At 43.4% G+C, this 22689-nt stretch overlaps 1 protein-coding gene and 1 pseudogene across 1 annotated transcript; one reads left to right on the top strand and one right to left on the bottom strand.

The window, feature by feature from the left end:
- Positions 1-919: 919 nt before the first annotated feature.
- Positions 920-15986, bottom strand: LOC149110138 (uncharacterized). The gene is made up of 3 exons (XM_089292194.1): positions 15809-15986; positions 15444-15537; positions 920-6973 (listed from the first exon to the last, which is right to left on the bottom strand). Exon 3 carries the CDS (start codon positions 6918-6920, stop codon positions 3234-3236), a length of 3687 nt encoding a protein of 1228 aa, XP_089148320.1. The 5' UTR covers positions 6921-6973; positions 15444-15537; positions 15809-15986; the 3' UTR covers positions 920-3233.
- On the top strand, positions 7825-14476 carry LOC110046869 (uncharacterized; annotated as a pseudogene).
- Positions 15987-22689: the final 6703 nt, after the last annotated feature.

Below are 22689 nucleotides of genomic sequence, written 5' to 3'. Positions count from 1 at the left end.
TGAAAACCATACCCTTCACAGCGGCACCCTGGGGTCTAAGGTATTCCTATCCCAAACTAGACTACCTGAGAACCATACTCTTCACAGCGGCACAAACCCATATAGCTTATATATGGGGGTACCTCCCCCCCCCCCCCCGAGATCCAGGGTAGATATGAATGAAGTGTTGACGCACTTGGTTTGCAAGCTGTCTTCTCCCATCTCCGATTAAAAAAAATTCAGATGCAAAAACATAGTAAGAGAATGATGCTTGAAAACTTGAGCAAAGGCAAATGCTTCTGATACACCGCTGATCAAACGATTAAAATGGCTACAACCTTTTCCAGTCGCTGTTTTGCTTGCATTTTGTTACCGCTGGTTTCGACTGGTATAGAACACGTACTACTCTGTCAAAGATACCAAAGATATTTCTTTCTATTTTTTTCTATTTTTTCTCTAAGAACTGAAAGATTTGACCAACACTAAAAAAAACCATTGTATACAGGTTTATCAGGGAGGCGCGGTGGCCTCATGGTCAGTGCGTTCGTCTCCGGATCGAGCGGTCCGGGTTCGAGTCCTGGCCGGGGACATTGTGTTGTGTTCTTGGGCAAGACACTTTACTCTCACAGTGCCTCTCTCCACCCAGGTCTATAAATGGGTACCGGCGAACTTAATGCTGGGGGTAACCCTGCGATGGACTAGCATCCCATCCAGAGGGGAGTAGAAATACTCCTAGTCGCTTCATGCTACAGAAACCAGGATAAGCTCCGGCCTGATGGGCCACTTGGCTCGTATGCAGACTTTATACAGGTTTATCGACCCAAACATTGTCAAGTCAAAGTCGTCACCTTAAGATATACAGAGAGCTCTTCTCAGTTTTCTTGATCACAGTCACGTGGCCACGTTCGCCTTGCAGGGAAGAGAAGAAATCAGGTCTCTATTTGAAACAATTACAAGAGTTTTAATATGACTCTTCTTTAGAACATGTACGATTGTAATCACATTTTACGTTGAACTTTAACTATGACTGATTAACATTTAGTCATACATGCAAACTCTAATGGTTTTCTATGGAAAGAATTCCATTCCCATAAATTTAAAAAATGAAGCCCTGTCCAAACGAGAAATGTTTGGCGATCAAACATTGTTTGGTAACTAAAGCATTTTCCCGTTTGGACACCTTGTTTGATCGTGTTTGACATTGTTTCATAAAATTTGAAAGACGACCAACATTTGGTCAATCATGGTAAACCATTTTGTTTGATTGGACGGTGATCAAACATGTTTGATACCGTTTAGCCACTCAGCACAACATCAACATGTTTGGTCAGCAAACAATGTTTGATACTGTTTGATCGCCAAACATTTCCCGTTTGGACAAGGCTTAAGGGTTAATTCCTTGTTACGAAAAGAACAATAATATGTTGAAATCATTTTAATGACTGCTCACATTAGCCTTTACAGAATTTGAAATCTCCTTATTCTCTAATAAAAAGTCTGCATACGAGCCAAGTGGCCCATCAGACCGGAGCTTACTCCGGTTTCCGTAGCATGAAGCGACTAGAAGTGCTTCTACTCCCCCTTGAATGGAATGCTAGTCCATTGCAGGGTTACCCCCAGCATTGAATTCGCCGGTACCCATTTGTATACCTGGGTGGAGAGAGGCACTGGGAGTAAAGTGTCTTGCCCAAGAACACAACACGGTGTCCCCAGCCAAGGCTCGAACCCAGACCGCTTGATCCGGACTCGAGTGCACTAGCCATGAGGATCAACCAGCCCACACTTATTCTCTAGTAATATAACATAATTTTTTCTAGCCTGTGAACAGGCGCCTGATTGGGGTATAGGTCGAAAAGCATCGGCAAGCGCCAAAAAAATTTCAAAGAGCGAAGCGAGTCGAGGGTGGGCGAGCGAAGCCAGCCAAGTGTGGCCGGTGCATTTTTTTTTCCTCTCCAGACTGCCCTCCGGCCGAGAGTTATTTTCCTTTTCTCGTCCTATAAGCCAATCGGGAGCCTGGCCTGTTCACTGGCTAAACTATTATGGAAAATTCGACAACGGGAACACACAATTAAGCTCCTAAAATACAAATACAAAAAAAAGCTCTAAACTGCAAGCGGAAACTGAAACAGTAAATCCGTTACTATAATGTAACGAGCTCGAGATTCAATGAGGTGATAGTTGATGAAGCCGAAGGCCGAATCAACTATCGCCTCATAAATATCGAGGGTGAATAATGTAATTGTTTTAGTAGAATTCTTACGAAAATTTACTTCAAATAACATTTTCCAGTTATTTCTTGACGTATTATTAAACTTCGCGCCTCGAAAAGGTCGCTCGGATTGAGTTGTCACTTAAAATTGAAGTTGTGTGCGCGCGCATCAGTTTGTTAAATAATTTCAAGTTTTTTAAATGTCAAAACACCGAAAATGTCCTTCATTTTGACTTCTCAGGAATTAAATTATCCATTTGCATCAAAATTTTCCTCCAAAACTTTGAAAAAACGAAAAGAAGCTAACCATTTCCTAGACGACCTCCAGCGACTGCACACTGATGGTTGATAGTGTTCAATGGCTCAGCCAATCAGATTACAGCATTTGCATTAGTATAGTAGTAGAATTCTACTAATACGGGATGAAATAAGTTCTCCTTGCTTTTCCCCAATTTCACGAAGGCAAAGTACGTTTCCAATGTAAGCTAAAACAGTAAGTGCATATTCGAATGCACTCCACACATGCGGGTGGAAGTTCCACAAAACATCTCCACTAAAGAGTTGGACTAAATCTAATCGAGATTAACAGAATCGATGAACGAACACGGTAAGCACTAATGGACCAGCTACACTAACTGAATTTTGTTTGAATGTGTCAATATTAATTGAACAGTCACTTGCGGGGAGGTGGTCATTTCATCTTGGTCATGTTTCACGTTGTCACTTCAGTCCCCACCCTCTTTTTCCAATCTGTTGCTTTACCACTAAATGATCAGTAGACAAGGCGGTCTCGTCAAGTTTGGTTTACACAGTTTCTCTTTGCGATGCTCCTGATATTATCCCTACAAGGTCAAATTATTCCAACATCTACCTTCTGAATTAAGTTCCACGGTAAGTAATTTGGTGAGGGCAGTTTATCGCCTTTGCTGAGAAGATATTCGACGCAAATCTAGCCAGCAAAGTTACATTTCTTTCAATGCAAACCTTTGTCCAAATCAGTAATCGAACTAAAGTCAACTGAGAATTAAAGGTACACACAATATCCTTATAGATTTTGTCCAAACTCGATCGTCACGTCATCACCAATGAGGACAAACGGAGCCCAGTGCTTCACGGCACAAAACTTCTCTGACTCTCGGAGACATTTCATAGCCCAGTTGAGAGCCACACTAGCACTATTCCCGCGAGCCAAATGTTTGTAGAAGCTTTTCATAAACTCCATAGTGGCTTCGTCATTAATTGCCCAGAGCGACACCAGTACAGAACGAGCACCAGCACCCAGGAAAGCCCTGCCAATACCGACCACACCCTCCGGTGTAATCTTCCCTTGAGCACTGTGGCAGCAACTGAGTACAACAAGTCTCGCTTGCAGCTGAACAGCTTGTACATCTGATATTCTTAACATGTAGTCTTTCTCCTTGGGGGTCCTGGATGTCCCTGCAGTATTTGGGGCCAAAAGAATTTCGCCGGCTTCCATGTCACCATGAGCTGCAATGTGTACCAAGGCAACTGAGCCTAGCTGTTTAAGCACCTCATCTTTAGTTGCTTCTTCTCCCGTAAGAGGCTTGGTGTTGAGAATCTGGCCTATCATCTTTACTTCCTCCCTGGCCCCTGGCAAAGGGTTTAATCTGCGATGCTTTGGCCTGGCTCTCTCCAAGCATGGATCTCCCACAAGAAGCACTCCATTCTTACTGTGGTAGCCCTCTGGACAACTTGTGATCAATTTTAAACTTGTAAGCGAGGGAAGAATGCGGATCCTGGTAGATTCACTAAGATATTTGGAAGCCTCATCGAGAAAAGCAGCATAAGGCGCCAAGCACAATGGGCCATCCGGGACAATGATTAATTCATCGCCTTTGAGAAGGTGTGCAATTGGGCCAATTACAGCATCGAACAAGACGCGCAGAGAATTGGTTTTACCATCTGCCATGTGCTGACAAGATTCTTCACTGAGCGGTGCGTCACCTTCTCGGTCATCCAGTGAACGATTCTCGCATTTAACCTTGACACCAACACCAATTTCTTTGAATGCGTTTTCCATGAGCAAGGACACATCTTCAACGTTCTTTTTTTCAAAATGGACATCTGTACCAACGAGTAGCCATAGATTGACTGTGTTATCTTTCAGTGCGATAAAAACTGTTGGCGTGGGAATCTCACTCAATAAGTCAGTCGTTGTTGCTTTAGATTCCAGTGACTCAGACGCCGGTGATTCAGAGCCATATTGCAATTTTATCAGATCCATCAAGGCCTGTGCTCGTCCTTGTTCAGCAACACGTAAAGCTTCCTCGTGCATTTCAAGACGTAGTAGAATACTCCACAGGGCAGTGTAGGAATACTGACAGGCGTTACGAAAGCTAATTTTCCACGTATCCTCAGACTGAAGAAGACTTCTTAACTCGTTGAAGACTTTTACACTGGATCGATAATAATTGAGGGCTTTATGCAAAGCACCCGATAATTCGAAATCCTTACCGAGAAAATAGCATGCACGCCCTTCTCCATCTCTCTGGCCAAGTTCTTTTACAATGCTAAGCTGTTGCGTGTGGTAATCTATGGCCTGTTTGAGATCACCGAGACCATTGTAAGCATTGCCAAGGTTGCCATACGCTGTTCCTTCTCCACCCCTCTGCTCCAGTTCTTTTGCAATGCAAAGAGATTTCTCGTGGCAATCTATGGCTTGTTTAAAATCACCAAGGCTCTGGTAAACAATGCCGAGATTGCCGTAACCACGTCCTTCTCCGTCTTTATTTCCTAGTTCTTGTGCAATACTAATACACTGTTTTTGATAACCTATAGCCTTTTCGTAATCGCCCAGACTGCAGTAAGCGTTTCCAATATTGCCATAAGCAGCTCCTTCTCCATCTCTTTTCTCCAGTTCTATTGCAATGTTCAAATCTTGGTTGTAGTAATTTATGGCCTGCTTGAAATCACCCAGACTCTTGTAGGCGTTGCCAAGATTGCAATAAGCACGTCCTTCTCCATCTCTATTTCCCAGTTCTTTTGCAATGTTAAGGTGTTTCTTGTGGTAATCTATGGCCTGTTTATAATCACCCAGACTCTGGTAGTTGTTGCCAAGATTGCCATAAGCACCTCCTTCTGTATCTTTCCGCCCTAGTTCCTTTCCAATTTTTAGACCTTGCTTGTGATATTCTATGGCCCGATAGAAATCACCCAGACCATTGTAGGCGTTGCCAAGATTGCAATAAGCACGTCCTTCTCCATCTTTCTGCCCTAGTTCCTTTGCAATGCTCAGACCTTGGTTGTGGTAATCTATGGCCTGTTTATATTCACCTAGACTCTGGTAGTTGTTGCCAAGATTGCCATAAGCAGCTCCTTCTGCATCTTTCTGCCCTAGTTCCTTTGTAATTTTCAGATCTTGCTTGTGATATTCTATGGCCCGATTGAAATCACCCAGCTTCTGATAGGCGTTGCCAAGATTTCCGTGGGCACGTCCTTCTCCATCTCTCTGCCCTAGTTCCTTTGCAATGCTCAGATGTTGGTTGTGGTAATCTATGGCCTGTTTGAATTCACCCAGACCCAGGTAGGCGTTCCCAATATTGCAATTAGCAAATCCTTCTCGATCTCTCTGCCCCAGTTCTCTTGCAATGCCCAGATGTTGTTTGTGGTAATCTATGGCCTGTTTGAAATCACCCAGACTCTCGAAGGCGATGCCAAGATTGCAATAAGCATCTCCTTCTCCATTTCTCTTATCCAGTTCTTTTGCAATCCTGAGATGTTTCTTGTGGTAATCTATGGCCTGTTTAAAGTCCCCCATCTTCTGGTAGATAACGCCAAGATTGCAATAAGCACGTCCTTCTCCATCTCTCTTCCCCAGTTCTATGGCAACGCTAAGGTGACTCTTCTGGTAATCTATGGCCTGTTTAAAGTCACCCATACTCTGGTAGATAATGCCAAGATTGCAATAAGCATCTCCTTCTCCATGTCTCTGGCCCAGTTCTTTTGCAATGCTCAGATGTTGTTTGTGGTAATCTATGGCCTGTTTAAAATCACCCAGAGCCTGGTAGGCGTTGCCAAGATTACAGTTAGCACGTCCTTCGCCATCTCTCTGCCCCAGTTCTCTTGCAACGCACAGATCTTGGTTGTGGTAATCTATGGCCTGTTTGAAATCACCCAGACTATCGTAGGCATTGCCAAGATTGCCGAGGGCACGTCCTTCTCCATCTCTTTGCCCCAGTTCCCTTGCAATGCTCAGAGCTTGCTTGTGGTAATCTATGGCCTGTTTGAAATCACCCAGACTCTGGTAAGCGTTGCCAAGATTACCCAAAGCACGTCCTTCTGCACTTCTTTGTCCCAGTTCCTTTGCAATGCTCAGATCCTGGTTGAAGCACCCTATTGCCCGTTTGAAATCACCCAGACTATTGTAAGCAACACCAAGATTGCAGTTACCACATCCTTCCCAAACCCTATCCCCCAGTTGTTTTGCAATGCTAAGATGCTGCTTGTGGTAATCTATGGCCTGTTTGAAATCGCCCAGACTAATATAAGCAATACCAAGATGGCAGCTAGCACATCCTTCCCCGACCCTATCCCCCAGTTCTTTTGCAATGCTAAGATGCTGCTGGTGATAGTCTTTGGCCTGTTTGAAATCACCCAGGCTCTGATAGGCATTGCCAAGATTACCACAAGCCCGTCCTTCTTCGGCCTTATCGCCTGATTCTTTTGCAATGTCAAGATATCTCATGTAGCTCTCTAAATTTCTTTTTATCATTTTTATATACAGGCACTGATGTAATCAAGTTGTTTGCTTCTTGTGAGGTACACCTACAAAACACGAAATGAGTGTAAGAAAATGTGGCAGGTCGATTGAGGTTGGCTGATGTTGGTATTTTACAGTTTCCCTGGGACTAATTGTAATTTTTAAGTGACTCTAGTGATATTGAGATCAAGTACTTTCTCTCAGCGTCGGGGTGGGCGGATCAGTACGAATTTGGTTCAACATTTGAACCTCCCACAACCGCCAACTTGGAGACTGAGAAAAGTGGCCGTTGTAGAGAGGTGGACGTTGTGGGGAGGTAGGGGTGTAATGTGACACTTGTTTTTTACTGGGGTGCAACCGTTTTTATCTTTGAATTATGCTTATTGTGGCATATAAATGTAACACAATCGAAATACATCAATGAAACATAAACAGAAACAGGACCTACTAATCGCGGATCCGATCAAGTTTCGTGACAAATTCCAATAAAAAATGGGGTTTTGTATACACCACTCATCATTCGTTGATTAACTGCCCGTTTTCGATTGGTTATTTTGGCATTGGGAACGCGCTGTAGTGGCCGTTGTGGAGAGTTTGCCGTTGTACAGAGGTTAAAATAAGAGTGAATGTATGGACCATCCGCCGAGACATAAAAATGTGGCCGTTTTAATTAGAGAGGTGGTTGTTGTGGAGAGGTGGCAGTTAGTAGAGCTTTGACTGTATTACCTGAATAGTTCCAGGAGGGGGAAGGGCAGGGGTGGGAAAGATAAATTAGCATATCTAACACACTTAGGGCTTTTAGTCCAGGGCGATGATTTTATTAATGTGCAGAACAATGCCTGCGCACGTGCGTTATAATTCTTGTTCTTTGCCGTCCTCTGCAAAACAACAGAGACCTTAAGCACCAAGACGGGAGATGGCGACTGAGCATGTTAAGCACCACTACGACGGCAACTTCGAATGGATCTACAGCAAGAATCTCACGGCACATCAATTTGTCATGCTCTTCGGTCCAGTACATTGCAGAGCTGTTGAATTATCACAATAAAACGTTTCAAAGCATTTCAAGCTGCTTTTCTTAACTTTCTCGTTCAAAGCATTTCAATCAAGAGAGGATGAAGAGGAGTGGAAGTCGATTGGTGGGAATTTTTTAGTTTCAGTTTTAGAAACGATTTCTGGTGGCTAAAAAAGTTTAAACGACGTTAAATGTAAACAATAAGGTGGATTTATTTTGCCTTGGAGTAAAAGGTAAGTTGTCCCAGTTTCGTTGTTTATATTGTTTATAGCGACACTGAAAATTATTTTGCACAAAGATCATTTTACCTTCTCATCAATTTAGAAATAGAACTGTAAATATATATAATAAGAGAGAGGGGGGGAGAGAGAGAGAGAGATATCAGCATAAACAAATGGCGAGCACATTAAATTGGATCAGTGATAACTAGAGCACAGAAGATAAAAATGCAATAGATTTTACCGAATGTGTTATTCTGTGATTTGCCGACTGGCGGCTTGTGCTAGCGCATGTTTCTGCTTCAGGGATGTTCATCGTAGCATTTCTCCTCAAACGAAACTTACACAGTAAACACCAGAAAGGTACTTCTTGATGTGTTGTAAGAAAAAATACGGTAAATCAAAGAAAAGCACTCAGAACTTTGCGATGAACTATCACGTTGTCCGCACTACGTCAAAACGGTAAATGTGGCGTCGCCAACGTCAGGGCGACGGCAGATTGCAATCAGCTTTTCAGGTTCTGCGCATGACTGGGACAGAAAATAAACATCCGGTATGCCGTCGGCGTGGCTCCCGTCCCGGTGCTTAAGGTCTCTAACAACGTGAAATGACCAAATTCTGCGTTTCGTGATAGCTTTGGCAGTGATAAACATAGTATAAATGACTTAAGGGTACCGCGAGATTCGTAGATAATATATAAACTCATCGGCGTCCCCGTCGTGGTCTCTTAAACTCCCTATTGACACATCTGTGACGGGGAGGAAGGGAAGTGGGCGGATGTTAGTGGTTCCAGGGCCGTACAAATTCAGGCAATCAAATAAAATTCAAACTGTCAGCCAATACAATCTACAGGCAATCGCCACGTAGCGGCCAAGTCCGGTTAGGTCAACGACAGTAACTTGCTCAGTGGGTTTCCCAGTAAGTAAGAAATCGGCTTGGGAATAGATGTTTTAAGGCCAGACTCATTGCCTGCTCCTGAATTTTGACAGTCAGTGAAAAGATCACTAGGAATTACCTCTCCATTTCACCCAAGCAATTTTGCTCTTGTAATCTCTCATTATGCAGTTTAAAGTGAAAAATTGTTCATAAAACCAACATTTAATTTCTTCCCCGATCAAGTCTTCTAATTTGTACGTGTCGGGATTTGCATTTCGATCTTTGTCAATACTCAGCCGGGCATTTGCTCGGTTTTTAATCCCAGGGCTGGGGCATTCGAAATGTTATTTTACTGTCCGGGGGACTGGGCATTTACCCATCACCGTGAGAGCCTCGAGGCATTTGGAACTCAGTCTTTTGCTTTATCGCCGATCAGAAAAAAAATCCAGATTCTGAGCTTTTCAAAGACGACTTGTAAAATAAATGTATCACACGTTTATATTTTATTGCTCGCTTCTGACAGCGAGAAGAAAGCATCAATGTGGCTAAGAAATTCACCAAGACCTCCCACGTTAAAAAAATTTCCATTCAAATTCTTACTTAGACGAGTGCCAACTAAAAACTTCCACCGGCCTTTAGTCACACTTCTTCCTGAGACAGTAATTTAGTCTTTTGTGGTCATGTCACAAGCTTTCTTCCTTCCGGAAAGACTTAGTTATTCATGAGTTAGGGAAGATGATGTTTCAAGCATTGGTCCTTCGTTAGAGCTTAGGCTATGACGCTGACGAAGGGCTATCGCTCGAAACGATAGTTTCACTGACTCATTGCGGCGGTAAACTGTTTACCTTTAACAAATAGCTATAAAGCCTGTACTCTTCGCCCGCCGACGCAGCCCAACAGTTTTTACTGGCCACGGAGTCGAAGTCGGAGCCGTAACCAAAGGCGCAGTGTGATACACTGGCATCTGGTAAAAATCAAACCTATGCAAGTAGTCAGAAGTGTCACAGCGATTCCTCTTATGATTCCGTCAGTTATGATCGATCTAGTGAAAACTAGATTGTGGGAGTCGGAAGCATTCTTATTAAAACCGCTATAAAACCACTAACCAGTGGACCATTTCTATTACTTCCGAGATTTTGCTACTGTATATTTCTTTTCAGCCATTGCAAAAACAAATACGTAGCATTTTACATCAGACATCATTTCTTACAATCAGTAATAATTACTTACAGTTGTATCTAGTAAACTTTATAAGCTGTTATTGTCCCTGCTAGATAAGGCCTCTTGAAGTCAATGTGCGGTGGCCGGAAAACCCAAAGTGTAATTGTGTCAATCGTCACTTCGTGAGGATGGTTAATTGTTAAATGTTATGACGTCATAAGCATTATATTATCTTTGTACAAGTAACGTGTAGTCAGTCATAATCTCTTGTAACCGCGGTTAAGCTAATTTCGTTAGACCTAGCTCTTTTCTCGTGGCTCAAGCAGATCCCTCAGCATCTTCGACGAATCTTCAGCCAAGGCGCTCCACAAGACAGCCTAAACCGGCTAGGAGGGATCCTCACTTCATTTATACAGATTTCCAACGCCATTTAGCCAACTTAGACGACGAACGCGATCTCGCAGCAGCATCTTTGGTTGCCGACTCCCAGGATGTGTCAGCGCTAAAAGGAACTAAAAGGAAAACGAAGCGTTCAATCTCTAAACAAAGTCCGCAGATTCTAGATCCCGATTTTCCATATGCAGATATTCAAAGTCAGCTATACGGACTTCATCTACCCGACCAAGATCAAGAGGCGTCACCTTCGTCTGATCCTAAACTAGCGGATATTTCTCCGTCTACAAGCAACGGCCCAAAGAGCCATTCATCGTCACCGGCATCTCCTGAACGTGACCTCAACCAAGAGATTCGTCTGGTCCAACTTCAAAAAGTGAAGCTCGCTCTGGAGTTAGAAGTTCTGCGTCTGCGCCACGCCCTCAGTGCTTCTCCTGATGGCCAAGCTGACGAAAATCCAAATTCATCTGCGTCTGTTGAAAAAACCAGGAGAAGCGCGCTATTGACTGGCCACACGAGTCTGCTCCAGGTAATAACAATTCTATTGATTATGATAAGCTTGAGTTGCCACAGTTCGTAGCGGGTTTTCTAGCCATGATCAAACCTTATGATACCGCCAAGAAATCCGCCATGCTGGATTATCTTGAGTTGTTGATGCTGAAGGCGTCAAGTTACTCCTGGTCGAGTGTGCGAGCTTTCCATTCGCACATCGCAAGACAAATTGAGTTATGGCGTCTGGAATGGACGAGCTCCAACGAGATCCGCGATAAGGCAGTTACATTTTTTAAACATTCTGATCCTCGCTCTTCCCAGCACAATGTCAACGCCAGCATGGTTTCCTTTCCCCATCAAGCTTCATCTTCTCAACAGCGTACACCAGTCAAATCCGAAGCAGATAAATCCTGTCGTCAGTGGAACTACTATGGTTCGTGTTCCTGCGACAAATCAAATCAAGAAGCCTTCAACGCCCGCCACAAGTGTCGCGTCTGCACCAAAGATCACCCGATGTTGCAGTGCCCGAAATGAAGAAACCCTATCCCGCCCCCAAATTCAGCGTGACTACATGAACTTAATCTTCACGCAGCTCACAACGTTTCGGACATCGACAGTTTTGCGGTTCATTCTATGGACAGCTTGGCATCGGTTTCTCCGATTGTCAAACACATTTTAGCCTCAAAACACGACTCGCCTAATGCGTTTGGGGCAAAAGTCCCGATCGTTACGTCCCTCAATATCGCTGCCTGGGACTCTAGATTACACGATTATCATGACTCTATCATTGTTAAATTTTTACGCTTCGGATGACCAATCAATTACACTGCTGACATTTTGCCAGAATCATCTTTATCTAATCATCCTTCCGCGATTTCCTTCTCCAAGCACGTTGATTATTACATTGCTACAGAACTCGGACATGGTGCTATTGCTGGTCCTTTCATTCATAATCCTTTGCCTCGCCCCCTCATCTGTTCCCCTCTGCAAACAGTGCCGAAGCGTGGATCGACAAAACGACGCGTCGTTATGGATTTGAGCTTCCCCCCATCTTGTTCTGTAAATAGCGGTATTCCAGATGATTCCTATTTAGACGAACATTACAAGCTACGACTTCCTGGCATTGATCGGCTTTGTCAATTCATCTTACAACACGGCCGGGGTTGTTTATTGTACAAACTTGACCTTCAACGAGCTTACAAACAGCTACCTATCGACCCCAAGGATTACTTTTACCTTGGCTTTCGACACAACAACATGCTTTACTTTGACACACGCTGTCCTTTCGAATTAAGGACGTCTGCAATGATTTGCCAGAGAACAACTAAAGTAGTGGTTCATTGTTTTACCAAATCTGGTTTTTTCGCTGATGTTTATCTCGATGATTTTTACGGCGCGGATGTTCCAGCTAGGGCTCCACAGGCTTTCCAGAGCTTAAAGGAACTGTTACACGAACTCGGACTCCAAACGTCACCCGACAAAGATTGTCCACCTTCCATCAACATGGTTTGTCTCGGCGTGGAGGTTGATTCGGAACATCTTACCCTCTCCGTTCCTGAAGATCGAGTTCAGGATCTTCTCGCCGAACTGTCTTCTTGGTCTTCGCGAGAATTTTACACTTTAAAGCAGTTGAAGTCTCTTCTCGGAAAACTCTCTTTTGTGGCCGCTTGTGTCAAACCGGGTCGCATTTTTATGTCACGCTGAACAGTCTACGTACGCGTTTTTTCCATCAACGCGTGGAAGGCTCAAGGTTTCAGCGGATATGAAAACCGACATCGCCTTGTGGCTGGATTTCCTACCTATTTTCAATGGCACTTCTTTAATCAAACCCCAGCACTGGGAGTTTGACGATTTGCAGTTCACCACAGATGCATCCTTGCACGCTGGCGGAGCGACCTGTCTCAACGAATGTTTTACTTGCGAGTTTCCAGAGGACATTGTTCGCAGTGCACAGCACATCACTACCTTGGACCTTTACACCATTGTGGTCGCGGTCAAGGTTTGGGTTACCAAGCTTCACCAGCGCAAATTTATTGTTTCTTGCGACAACGAAGCCGCTGTGACCGTGGTAAAGTCTGGTAAATCGAAAGATCCTTTCATGGAACGTTGTTTACGCCAACTATGGTTTACAGCCGCTGTACTTGTGAACTGACTGCTCGCCACATTCCAGGCGTTCATAACGTTTTGGCTGATGCGTTAAGCCGTTGGCACGCAGATTCGTCTTACCACGAGATATTTTATGCCTCTGCCGCTAGTTTAAGCAGACATTATACATTTAGAACTGTGCCTCCTGATTGTTTTACTTTTCAAGTCACGTAATCTCGTATCTTTTGTAGGTTATGCACCGATTTTTTTTTTCGCTTTCCACAGTTGGTGTTTCAGGCGTTTTAGCTGCGCTATTCGCTCATTTTTTTTTCCTTTTCTCTTTTTTGTAGGTAGTCCACAAGGTCTCCAAGTTTTGGATGGTTTTGCACATAGGTTAATTAGGTTAGCTCACGCTAATTCGACGCATAAAAATATGCAGTCGCATCTTCGAGTTTTTACTGAGTTCTGTCACAGTCTCGGTTTGCGCCCGTTTCCAGTTCAAGCGCAAACTATCTTACGATATATTGCTTTCCTCTCGGTTACAGGTCAGTCTTACGGCACCGTCCAAAACCATATTGCTAGTATTATGCATTTTCATCGTTTGTTAGGTTTTCCCCCCGGGTGGGACAATTTGTATTCCTTTCAGCTAGTGTTACGTGGGTGTAAGCGCAAACTGCCCATTACTCCCATTCTACGTTTGCGTATGGTTTCTTTGTTTGACACCAGTAAGCCAATTCAGGCGGCTATGCGAGCTTTGTTTTTGGTAGCCTTCTTTTCCTTTTTATGCAAGTCTAATTTAGTTGCTCAATCGGATCGCATTATTTCCCCTAAAGTACCGCGGCGCTCCGACTTTCATGTGTCGCAGTACGGGGCTTTTCTCAATATTCGCGCGACTAAGACCATTCAGTTCTTCCAGCGGGCTTTATGCGTTCCACTTCCTAGTATTCCGGGTTCTCCCCTTTGTCCCGTTGCGGCTCTTGCACACCACCTTCGTATTAATGCGGTTGGCCCATCAGACCCACTTTTTTCAGTTAGGTCAGGTTCTACTCAGTCAACGCGTCCTCTTACTTTTGGTCATTTTTCCAGTTTTTTAGCCCGGGTTGTTGCAGCGCTAGGCTTAGACCCGCGAGCTTAGTCGCCTCATAGTTTTCGGCGCGGCGGTGCGACTTTTGCTTTCGAGTGCAATGTTCCCGTAGAGCATATTAAGTTTCAGGGTGATTGGAGCAGCGACGCATATTTAGTTTATGTAGAGATGTCTCCAGCTCAGAAACATCGGGCGGTAAATTCTATGGCTGCTAAAATTCATCAGTTGTCATCGCAGTAATTTTGTTCCCGTCAATTTTTATTTTGTTTTCTTTCACGTCTCAGTCGATTTAAATATATATTTTTTCTTATCATGTTACCTTTAACGACATACCACTTCTTGTTTGGGTTTGGTGTTGGGGTTATATTGTCATCAGCTCTTGTATCTTAGTTTTTAGTCTGACAATAAACTCTTTGTTCCAAACTAGTGGTCTGTGGTTAAATGTAAACAATTGTGTCAATCGTCACTTCGTGAGGATGGTTAATTGTTAAATGTTATGACGTCATAAGCATTATATTATCTTTGTACAAGTAACGTGTAATCAGTCAATCTCTTGTAATCGCGGTCAAGCTAATTTCGTTACCCTAATTCCCTCCCACCCTTAAGGTGTTGGAGTTATATTGTCATCAGCTCTTGTATCTTAGTTTTTAGTCTGACAATAAACTCTTTGTTCCAAACTAGTGGTCTGTGGCTAAATGTAAACAATTCAAACGTGACTCCTGCAATTGTCAAAATTTTCGATGGGAATAAATACTACTAAGCTTAATCAACCTTAATGGGTTCAAAAAGCAGCAAGGGCCACACATCAGAAGAACTTATTGTAAACCAAGGGAATAAGCCCATTACCCCAATCAAGAGATGACGACCGAACATGTTGGCAATCTTCAAGCACCGTCACCGGTAAACTATTTTGTGGTAATCTACTCCGACTGTAACTCAGACTGAAAAGACAAACTTTAGGTGAGAGCTATTTACTTATAGTGGGATGAAAACCACAAGGCCTTGACTTGAAACAAATTAACCTTCAGACAAATAGAAAGTTTGCCAAGTTGTCACGCGATTATATTTGCATAAACGTTATCCAAACAGACCGTTTAAAATTCTTTCCAGCCTAGATTTTGGTTCTGTTAATTTCTTTTCAGTCATTGCAAAACCAAAACATAGCATTCTATAACAGATATAATCTCTCACAATCAGTGACAATGACTTACAGTTGTATCCAGTAAACTTCACGAGCTGTTATTGTCCCTGCTAGATAAGGTCTCCTGAAGTCAGTGCGTGGTGGCCGGAACTCAAACGTGGCTCCTGCAATTGTCAAAATTTTCGATGGGAATAAATACTAATAAGCTTAATCGACCTTAATTGGTTGAAAAAGCAGCAAGGGCTAAACATCAGAACGACGTATTGTAAAGGAAAGGAATAAAACCACTATTCCAATCAGAAGATGAAGACAGAACATGTAGGCAATCTTCAAGCGCCATCATCAGTAAACTATTTTATGGTAATCTAATCCGACTGTAACTCAGACTGAAAATACAAATTTCAAAATGAACAGGAGGTTAGACTATTTACTCACGGTGGGAAGAAAACCAGGCTTTGAATTGAAACAAACCTTCAGACATGAACAAAGAGCAAGTTCGTCAAGTGTAAAGCGGTAATTGTCACGCGATATATTTGCATAAGTGCGTCATGCAAACGGGTGGTTTAAATTACTGAAAATCTTGAAATTCTGCCACTGCGCGCTAAATGTCTTGTAGTCAGATAAAAAATAAATAAATAAATAAATATACATTTATATGGCGCCATTTTCCTCTAATTGTCCATGGGGCTTTACAATACTTTAAAATTAAAATCCTAATTCTTTAAAAACCTAAAATCCTAAATCCTAAAAGTTAAAATCCTAAGAATTAAATACGCTATATAATACAATTAGGCTACAAATAAAAAGTAAAAACCTACAAATCAAATGCACGCTTAAAAAGATAAGTCTTAAGATTAGCCTTAAAAACTGCCTCTGAAGATGAAAGTCTGATCTGGAGGGGTAGTTTATTCCAGAGCCTTGGTGCCGCCACCGAAAAACCCCTTTCACCATATGTTTTAAGATTTGCTCTAGGCTCATCAAGCAACCTGTTGTTTGAAGATCTTAGTGTGCGACCAGAAATGTTAAATCGCAGTAGGTCTCTAATGTAATCAGGGGCCAGTCCATTCAGAGCTTTGTAAGTTAACAACAATATTTTGAAAATAAATCCTAAAATGAACTGGCAACCAATGTAAGCTCCTTAGTATTGGTGTGATGTGTTCCTGCCTTCTAGTCAAGGTAACAAGGCGAAGTGCTGAGTTCTGTACAAGCTGAAGTCTATTAATCAGATACTTTGGGAGACCGTACAGTAGGGCGTTAAAATAGTCCAAACGCGATGTTATGTAAGCGTGAACAATAGTCTCAGTAGTACTCTGGGATAGCTATCGCCAAATTTTAGCTATACTACGAATGCGGAAAAATGCGCTCTTGCAGGTTATTTTAACGTGTTCTTTGAAATCCAAACATTGATCGAATGCAACTCCTAAATTCCTGGCCTGTTTACTAGACTTGATTACTTCATCACCAACTCGTATATAGTCGAGGGGTGGTCGTGGACGATATTTAGAACTAATAACCAAAAGTTCAGTCTTATCCCGATTTAACTTAAGTTTGTTGCGCAGCATCCAGTCCCCAATGTCCTTAACACATAATTCTACTGCCATCTTTGAGCTTGATAGATGATTAGGACAGGTGGACGTAAACGACAAGTACAACTGTGTGTCATCTACATAGAGATGAAACGGTATGCTATGCTTTCTGGCTATGTCACCCAGCGGACTTGTATAAAGGGAATACAACAAGGGTCCCAGTACAGAACCCTGTGGTACCCCGTAGGGTAAATTCTTCTGTGGCGATTCAATTCCATTAACAGAAACAAACTGTTCGCGTGAGTGAAGGTACGAATGAAACCAATTAGTCTAGATAGTAGTAGTCTAGTCTGTAGTCTAGATAACAAAATCGAATGATCGACAGTATCAAACGCAGCCGATAAATCGAGCAATACTAATATAACCGATCTGTTATTGTCAATATTCTTCAAAATATCATTTTGAACTCTCACAAGCGCAGTCTCGGTACTGTGATGAGATTTATATGCCGACTGAAATTCTTCTAATAAGCCTTCATTATCATTAAGGTGGTCCATTAATTGTGCTGCAACTGCTTTCTCCGTAACTTTGGATAGAAAATATAAATTCGAGACAGGACGAAAGTTAGAAAATAGTTCATGATCAGCTCCACTCTTTTTCAACAACGGCTTCAACATGGCAACCTTGAATCTATCAGGTACTTGGCCACTTGTAAGAGACAAGTTAACTATACGAGTGATCATTGGAAGCAGATAATGACGGCACCTTTGGAACACTGAAGATGGAATTGGATCAAGTGTACAGGACTTTGAATACAGGTGATTCACAAAACCAGATACGACCTCCTCAGTGACCAGTTTAAATTCACTTAGCAGCTGACCAGCAAGACAGCTTTCAGACTCAGCATTGCATGAAGTAACTTGACCGTCATTCAGAGTTCCATCAACTTTGTCAAGATCATTGCGGATTTTAACAATTTTGTCACTAAAATATTCAACGAATGATTCGGACAGAGAACAGTTATTAGGCCCAGATGGATAACGCTGGACTGGATTGGAGTGCAGAAGCTTCTCTATTGTCTTAAAAAGAAGTCCAGAGTTCCATTAGTTTTCCTGGATCACTGATGAATAAAATGTGTGCTTCGCGGAGGCAATCATGTCATTAGCAACACTGTTCTGAAACACATACCGTTCTCTATCTGCAGGTAATCTTGTACGTCGCCAGTTACGTTCGAGCTTCCTCCTTATGTTCTTTTGAACACTAATGTCAGTTGAATACCAAGGCGCACAAGGACGAAGAACTACCTCACGGGTCCTTTCGGGGACATAAACATCAAGGGTGGAATTCAAGACCCGATGATAGGAATCAACTAACGAATCCAAATCACGCCGTGATTCATCAAACAAGGACGAATTCAGGATAGTGTCATTGAATTCAGCATAATCAATCGAACGAAGCTTCCGGTGGCGAATAGTTTTTGTTGGAAATTGTGGTTTGTGCAATAATAAATGCATTAAAATAGCGTAATGATGAGAAATCAAAGGGTCATGAACCATAACATTGTCTATAGGTTTACACTGATTTCTAGTAATGATTAAATCCAAGATATGACCACTTGTGTGAGTCGGCGTAGTCACCCATTGTTTCAGATCGAAAGACGCTATTAGGTCACAAAAATGCAATGCGTTGACATCACGCGAAGAATCCACATGTAGATTAAAATCACCGACAATTAAAAGCTCGCCTGATGCTGTGGCCAATTCCTCAAGCAGGAGAGAAAATTCACGATAAAATGTTGGCAAAGGCACAGATGACGGTGGGCGGTAAATAATTATCATCCTGATCATCTTTGAGCTCTTGAAACGACCATCCAAGAATTCGAACGACTGGAAGGAAGTGTTCCACTCACTATTTTTGCATTTAATATCCAAACTTTCTTTGAAAAGCAAGCCGACACCACCACCTCTCGATTCCCGTGGAATGTGGATAAAATCATAACCAGTGGGTCATAAATCACCAATCTCAATGCAATCAATATTTCCAGGTCTGAGCCACGTCTCCGTCAAAGCAAGAAGATCAATATCCTTGTCAACAACAAAGTCTTTCAGTACGCTAGATTTATTCCTTATTGACCTGGAATTGAGCAAACAAAAGTTGATCGCGTGAGAAGTATCCTGGGTGTTAGCAACTTGTGAGATCTGCACCTTCACGAGATTGTCGCGATTAAGCAAAGATGCAAATTTCGAAAAATGATCATTTCGATTTGAGACAACCGTCCTTATACTCCTCTGCCTCGTTCGTGATTTCGCCCATACACCTGCTCTACATCCTCTTGTCCGAAGCAAACTGAAATCCTTTAAGACCGAAACCAGATGAAAAGGCAAACGAGCCGGCGAAAAACGCCGCACTGATAACAACTCACTTCTTGAATATGTAATAAGTTGTGGCGACCGAAACGAATGATGATATAATCCAACCGACCTTAAGGTAATTTCTTGGTTAGATTCAGGTCCTGGATTTGAAGAGATATCAACATGCACTGTCAAATCCATGACAAAAGGTTTCGAGGGAAGAACTAAACAGGAAGACCCGTGCTTAGCCTGTTTTGAGCATGGTTGAAACACTTCAAGACTACTGAGCTCTTGCCGTCTTCTAACTAAATTCACGTCTAAAATTGCCAGGAAGAAAACTATCGGAGAAACATCCATGGATATCTTCGAAGCAGAAGTGGTTAAAACCAGAGTGAGTCCATCCATAGGGCGAAAAATCATCAGAATAGGCTAGAAATATAAAATAAATCAAGAGAACGCGAACGACACCGGCAGCCATCTTGGCGCGCATAAACAATAAGAGATACTGTTTGGAATTAACACTTTGTTTTACAGTCGACTGGCTCTTAAAACTGGGTTTACATTTAAGACTATCTGATCAGTTTCTCTAAATACACTTCTGAGACGAACTGTATTAAACAGGAAAATTGTAAATGAAAACAAGTCACTCTCGAATGACAGGCAGTACGTTTTTGTACGTCAAACTATCATTCCATCGAAATCCCACAAAAATTACTTACTGAAATAGGGGCTAGTGGCATTATGTCAGTGTGCTTACCGCTCTTCGTCCAAGATAACAGAGTTAAGCAATTACTATGACTCATCAGTCATAACTATTTATGACTCATTACATCGGTCTTCCCTAGAATCAAAACGATAGGGTCTAAAAGTACTCACGAGTGACCACGAGTGACCACGAGTAACCACGGGTGACCACGGGTGACCTCGAGTGACCACGAGTGACCACGAGTGGCCACGAGTGACCACGAGTGGCCACGAGTGACCACGAGTGACCACGAGTGGCCACGGGTGACCACGAGTGACCACGGGTGACCACGAGTGACCACGAGTGACTACGGGTGACCACAAGTGACCACGGGTGACTACGGGTGACCACGGGTGACCACGAGTGACCACGAGTGACCACGAATGACCACGAGTGACCACGACTGACCACGACTGACCACGAGTGACCACGACTGACCACGACTGACCACGACTGACCACGACTGACCACGAGTGGCCACGAGTGGCCACGGGTGACCACGAGTGACCACGGGTGACCACGAGTGACCACGAGTGACGACGGGTGACCACGAGTGACCACGGGTGACCACGGGTGACCACGGGTGACCACGGGTGACCACGGGTGACCACGGGTGACCACGGGTGACCACGGGTGACCACGGGTGACCACGAGTGACCACGAGTGACCACGAGTGACCACGAGTGACCACGAGTGACCACGAGTGACTACGAGTAACCACGAGTGACCACGGGTGACCACGAGTGACCACGAGTGACCACGGGTGACCACGCATGACCACGGGTGACCACGAGTGACCACGAGTGACCACGAGTGACCACGAGTGACCACGAGTGACTACGAGTGACCACGAGTGACCACGAGTGACCACGAGTGACTACGAGTAACCACGAGTGACCACGGGTGACCACGAGTGACCACGAGTGACTACGGGTGACCACAAGTGACCACGGGTGACTACGGGTGACCACGGGTGACCACGAGTGACCACGAGTGACCACGAATGACCACGAGTGACCACGAGTGACCACGACTGACCACGAGTGACCACGACTGACCACGACTGACCACGACTGACCACGACTGACCACGAGTGGCCACGAGTGGCCACGGGTGACCACGAGTGACCACGGGTGACCACGAGTGACCACGAGTGACGACGGGTGACCACGAGTGACCACGGGTGACCACGGGTGACCACGGGTGACCACGAGTGACCACGAGTGACCACGAGTGACCACGAGTGACCACGAGTGACCACGAGTGACTACGAGTGACCACGAGTGACCACGAGTGACCACGAGTGACTACGAGTAACCACGAGTGACCACGGGTGACCACGAGTGACCACGAGTGACCACGGGTGACCACGCATGACCACGGGTGACCACGAGTGACCACGAGTGACCACGAGTGACCACGAGTGACCACGAGTGACCACGAGTGACCACGAGTGACCACGAGTGACCACGAGTGACCACGAGTGACCACGAGTGACCACGAGTGACCACGAGTAAGGTTACATCAATAAATGTCAGTGATGTTGTTGAAAGGTAAATTTTAAAGTCGTTGTAAAGTCGTTTCATCAAATAATGACATATCCACCAAACTGAGACTATTTACTGTGCGTTCACAGTTCGATTGTTCAGTTCCTTTACAAACATTGGCTGTTGAAATTATGTTCTTTGATGCTTATTACGTGACCTTTTTCATTTGTGAAAGCGAAGAAAAATCCGAGAGATTTTATGAAACGAAGTGAGGCTCAAAACTTTTGCATGTTTTGTTTGATCGAATAACAGATAACGATCTGCGCGTGAAGTTGAACTAGCAATGAATAGATTTAAACCTTGTAAAACTATAAACTTGTAAGAAACTATAAACTTCCAGGAGAAGCATTTCTTTAAACTTTTTTTTCGAAACTGAGCGTTCAATTTCAGAACGCCAACGCTTGTAACAAATATTTCTTGATATAGTTTATAGTCAAAGAGCGCATCGCCAAAAATTTTACTATGCATTTGTATTAATTCTTATAAGATTAAATTTGGAAATACAGTTAACAATAAAGATTAGCGAAAAAACTGAGCAACGACGTTTCGGTGTCATCCTGGCACCATTTTCAAGTTAAAAAATATTTGTGCGAAAAGTAAACTAATTTCTACAGACGCTACGTGGATGATACACTAGCCACAATGAAAGACATACCAACCGCAGAAGCCTTTCTGAAGACTTTGAACAACTGTCATCCATCCATATCCTTCACCATGGAGATCGCATCTAACGGTAAGCTACCATTTGTCGGCATTGAAATATGCAAGAAGGGCTGCAAGCTGGTAACAAGTGTTTACCGTAAACCCACAAACACTGGTCTCCTCTTACACCACCAAAGTCATGTCGACAACCGCTATAAAAGATCTTTAGTTAAAACCATGTTAAACCGTGCTTACCGCTTGTCCTCAACATGGGAACTATTCTCAACAGAATGCGAACGCCTTAAACTGATCTTTTCTAACCTCAAGTACTCAGATTCTCTTGTGAACTCCACCATCACCCGTTTCGTTAATTCAGTGATGTCACCAGACACAAGATCGACGCCTCCAACAGAGAATATCTACCACATTGTGCTGCCTTTTAAAGACCAGAAATCAGCGGACATAGTAAAGAAACATCTCTCGGACTTGAGTAATAAACTTGATC

This window comes from Orbicella faveolata, unplaced genomic scaffold (assembly GCF_042242905.1).
Source record: "Orbicella faveolata isolate gen_17 unplaced genomic scaffold, um_ofav_v1 contig_24, whole genome shotgun sequence".
Taxonomy (NCBI): Eukaryota; Metazoa; Cnidaria; class Anthozoa; order Scleractinia; family Merulinidae; genus Orbicella; species Orbicella faveolata.
The sequence above is the reverse complement of the archived record's forward strand: the minus strand, read 5'-3'. Positions and strand labels throughout refer to the sequence as shown.

Excerpts from the sequence above, each read along its gene's own strand:
- LOC149110138 (XM_089292194.1), bottom strand. The coding sequence starts at position 6,920 with ATGATAAAAAGAAATTTAGAGAGCTACATGAGATATCTTGACATTGCA.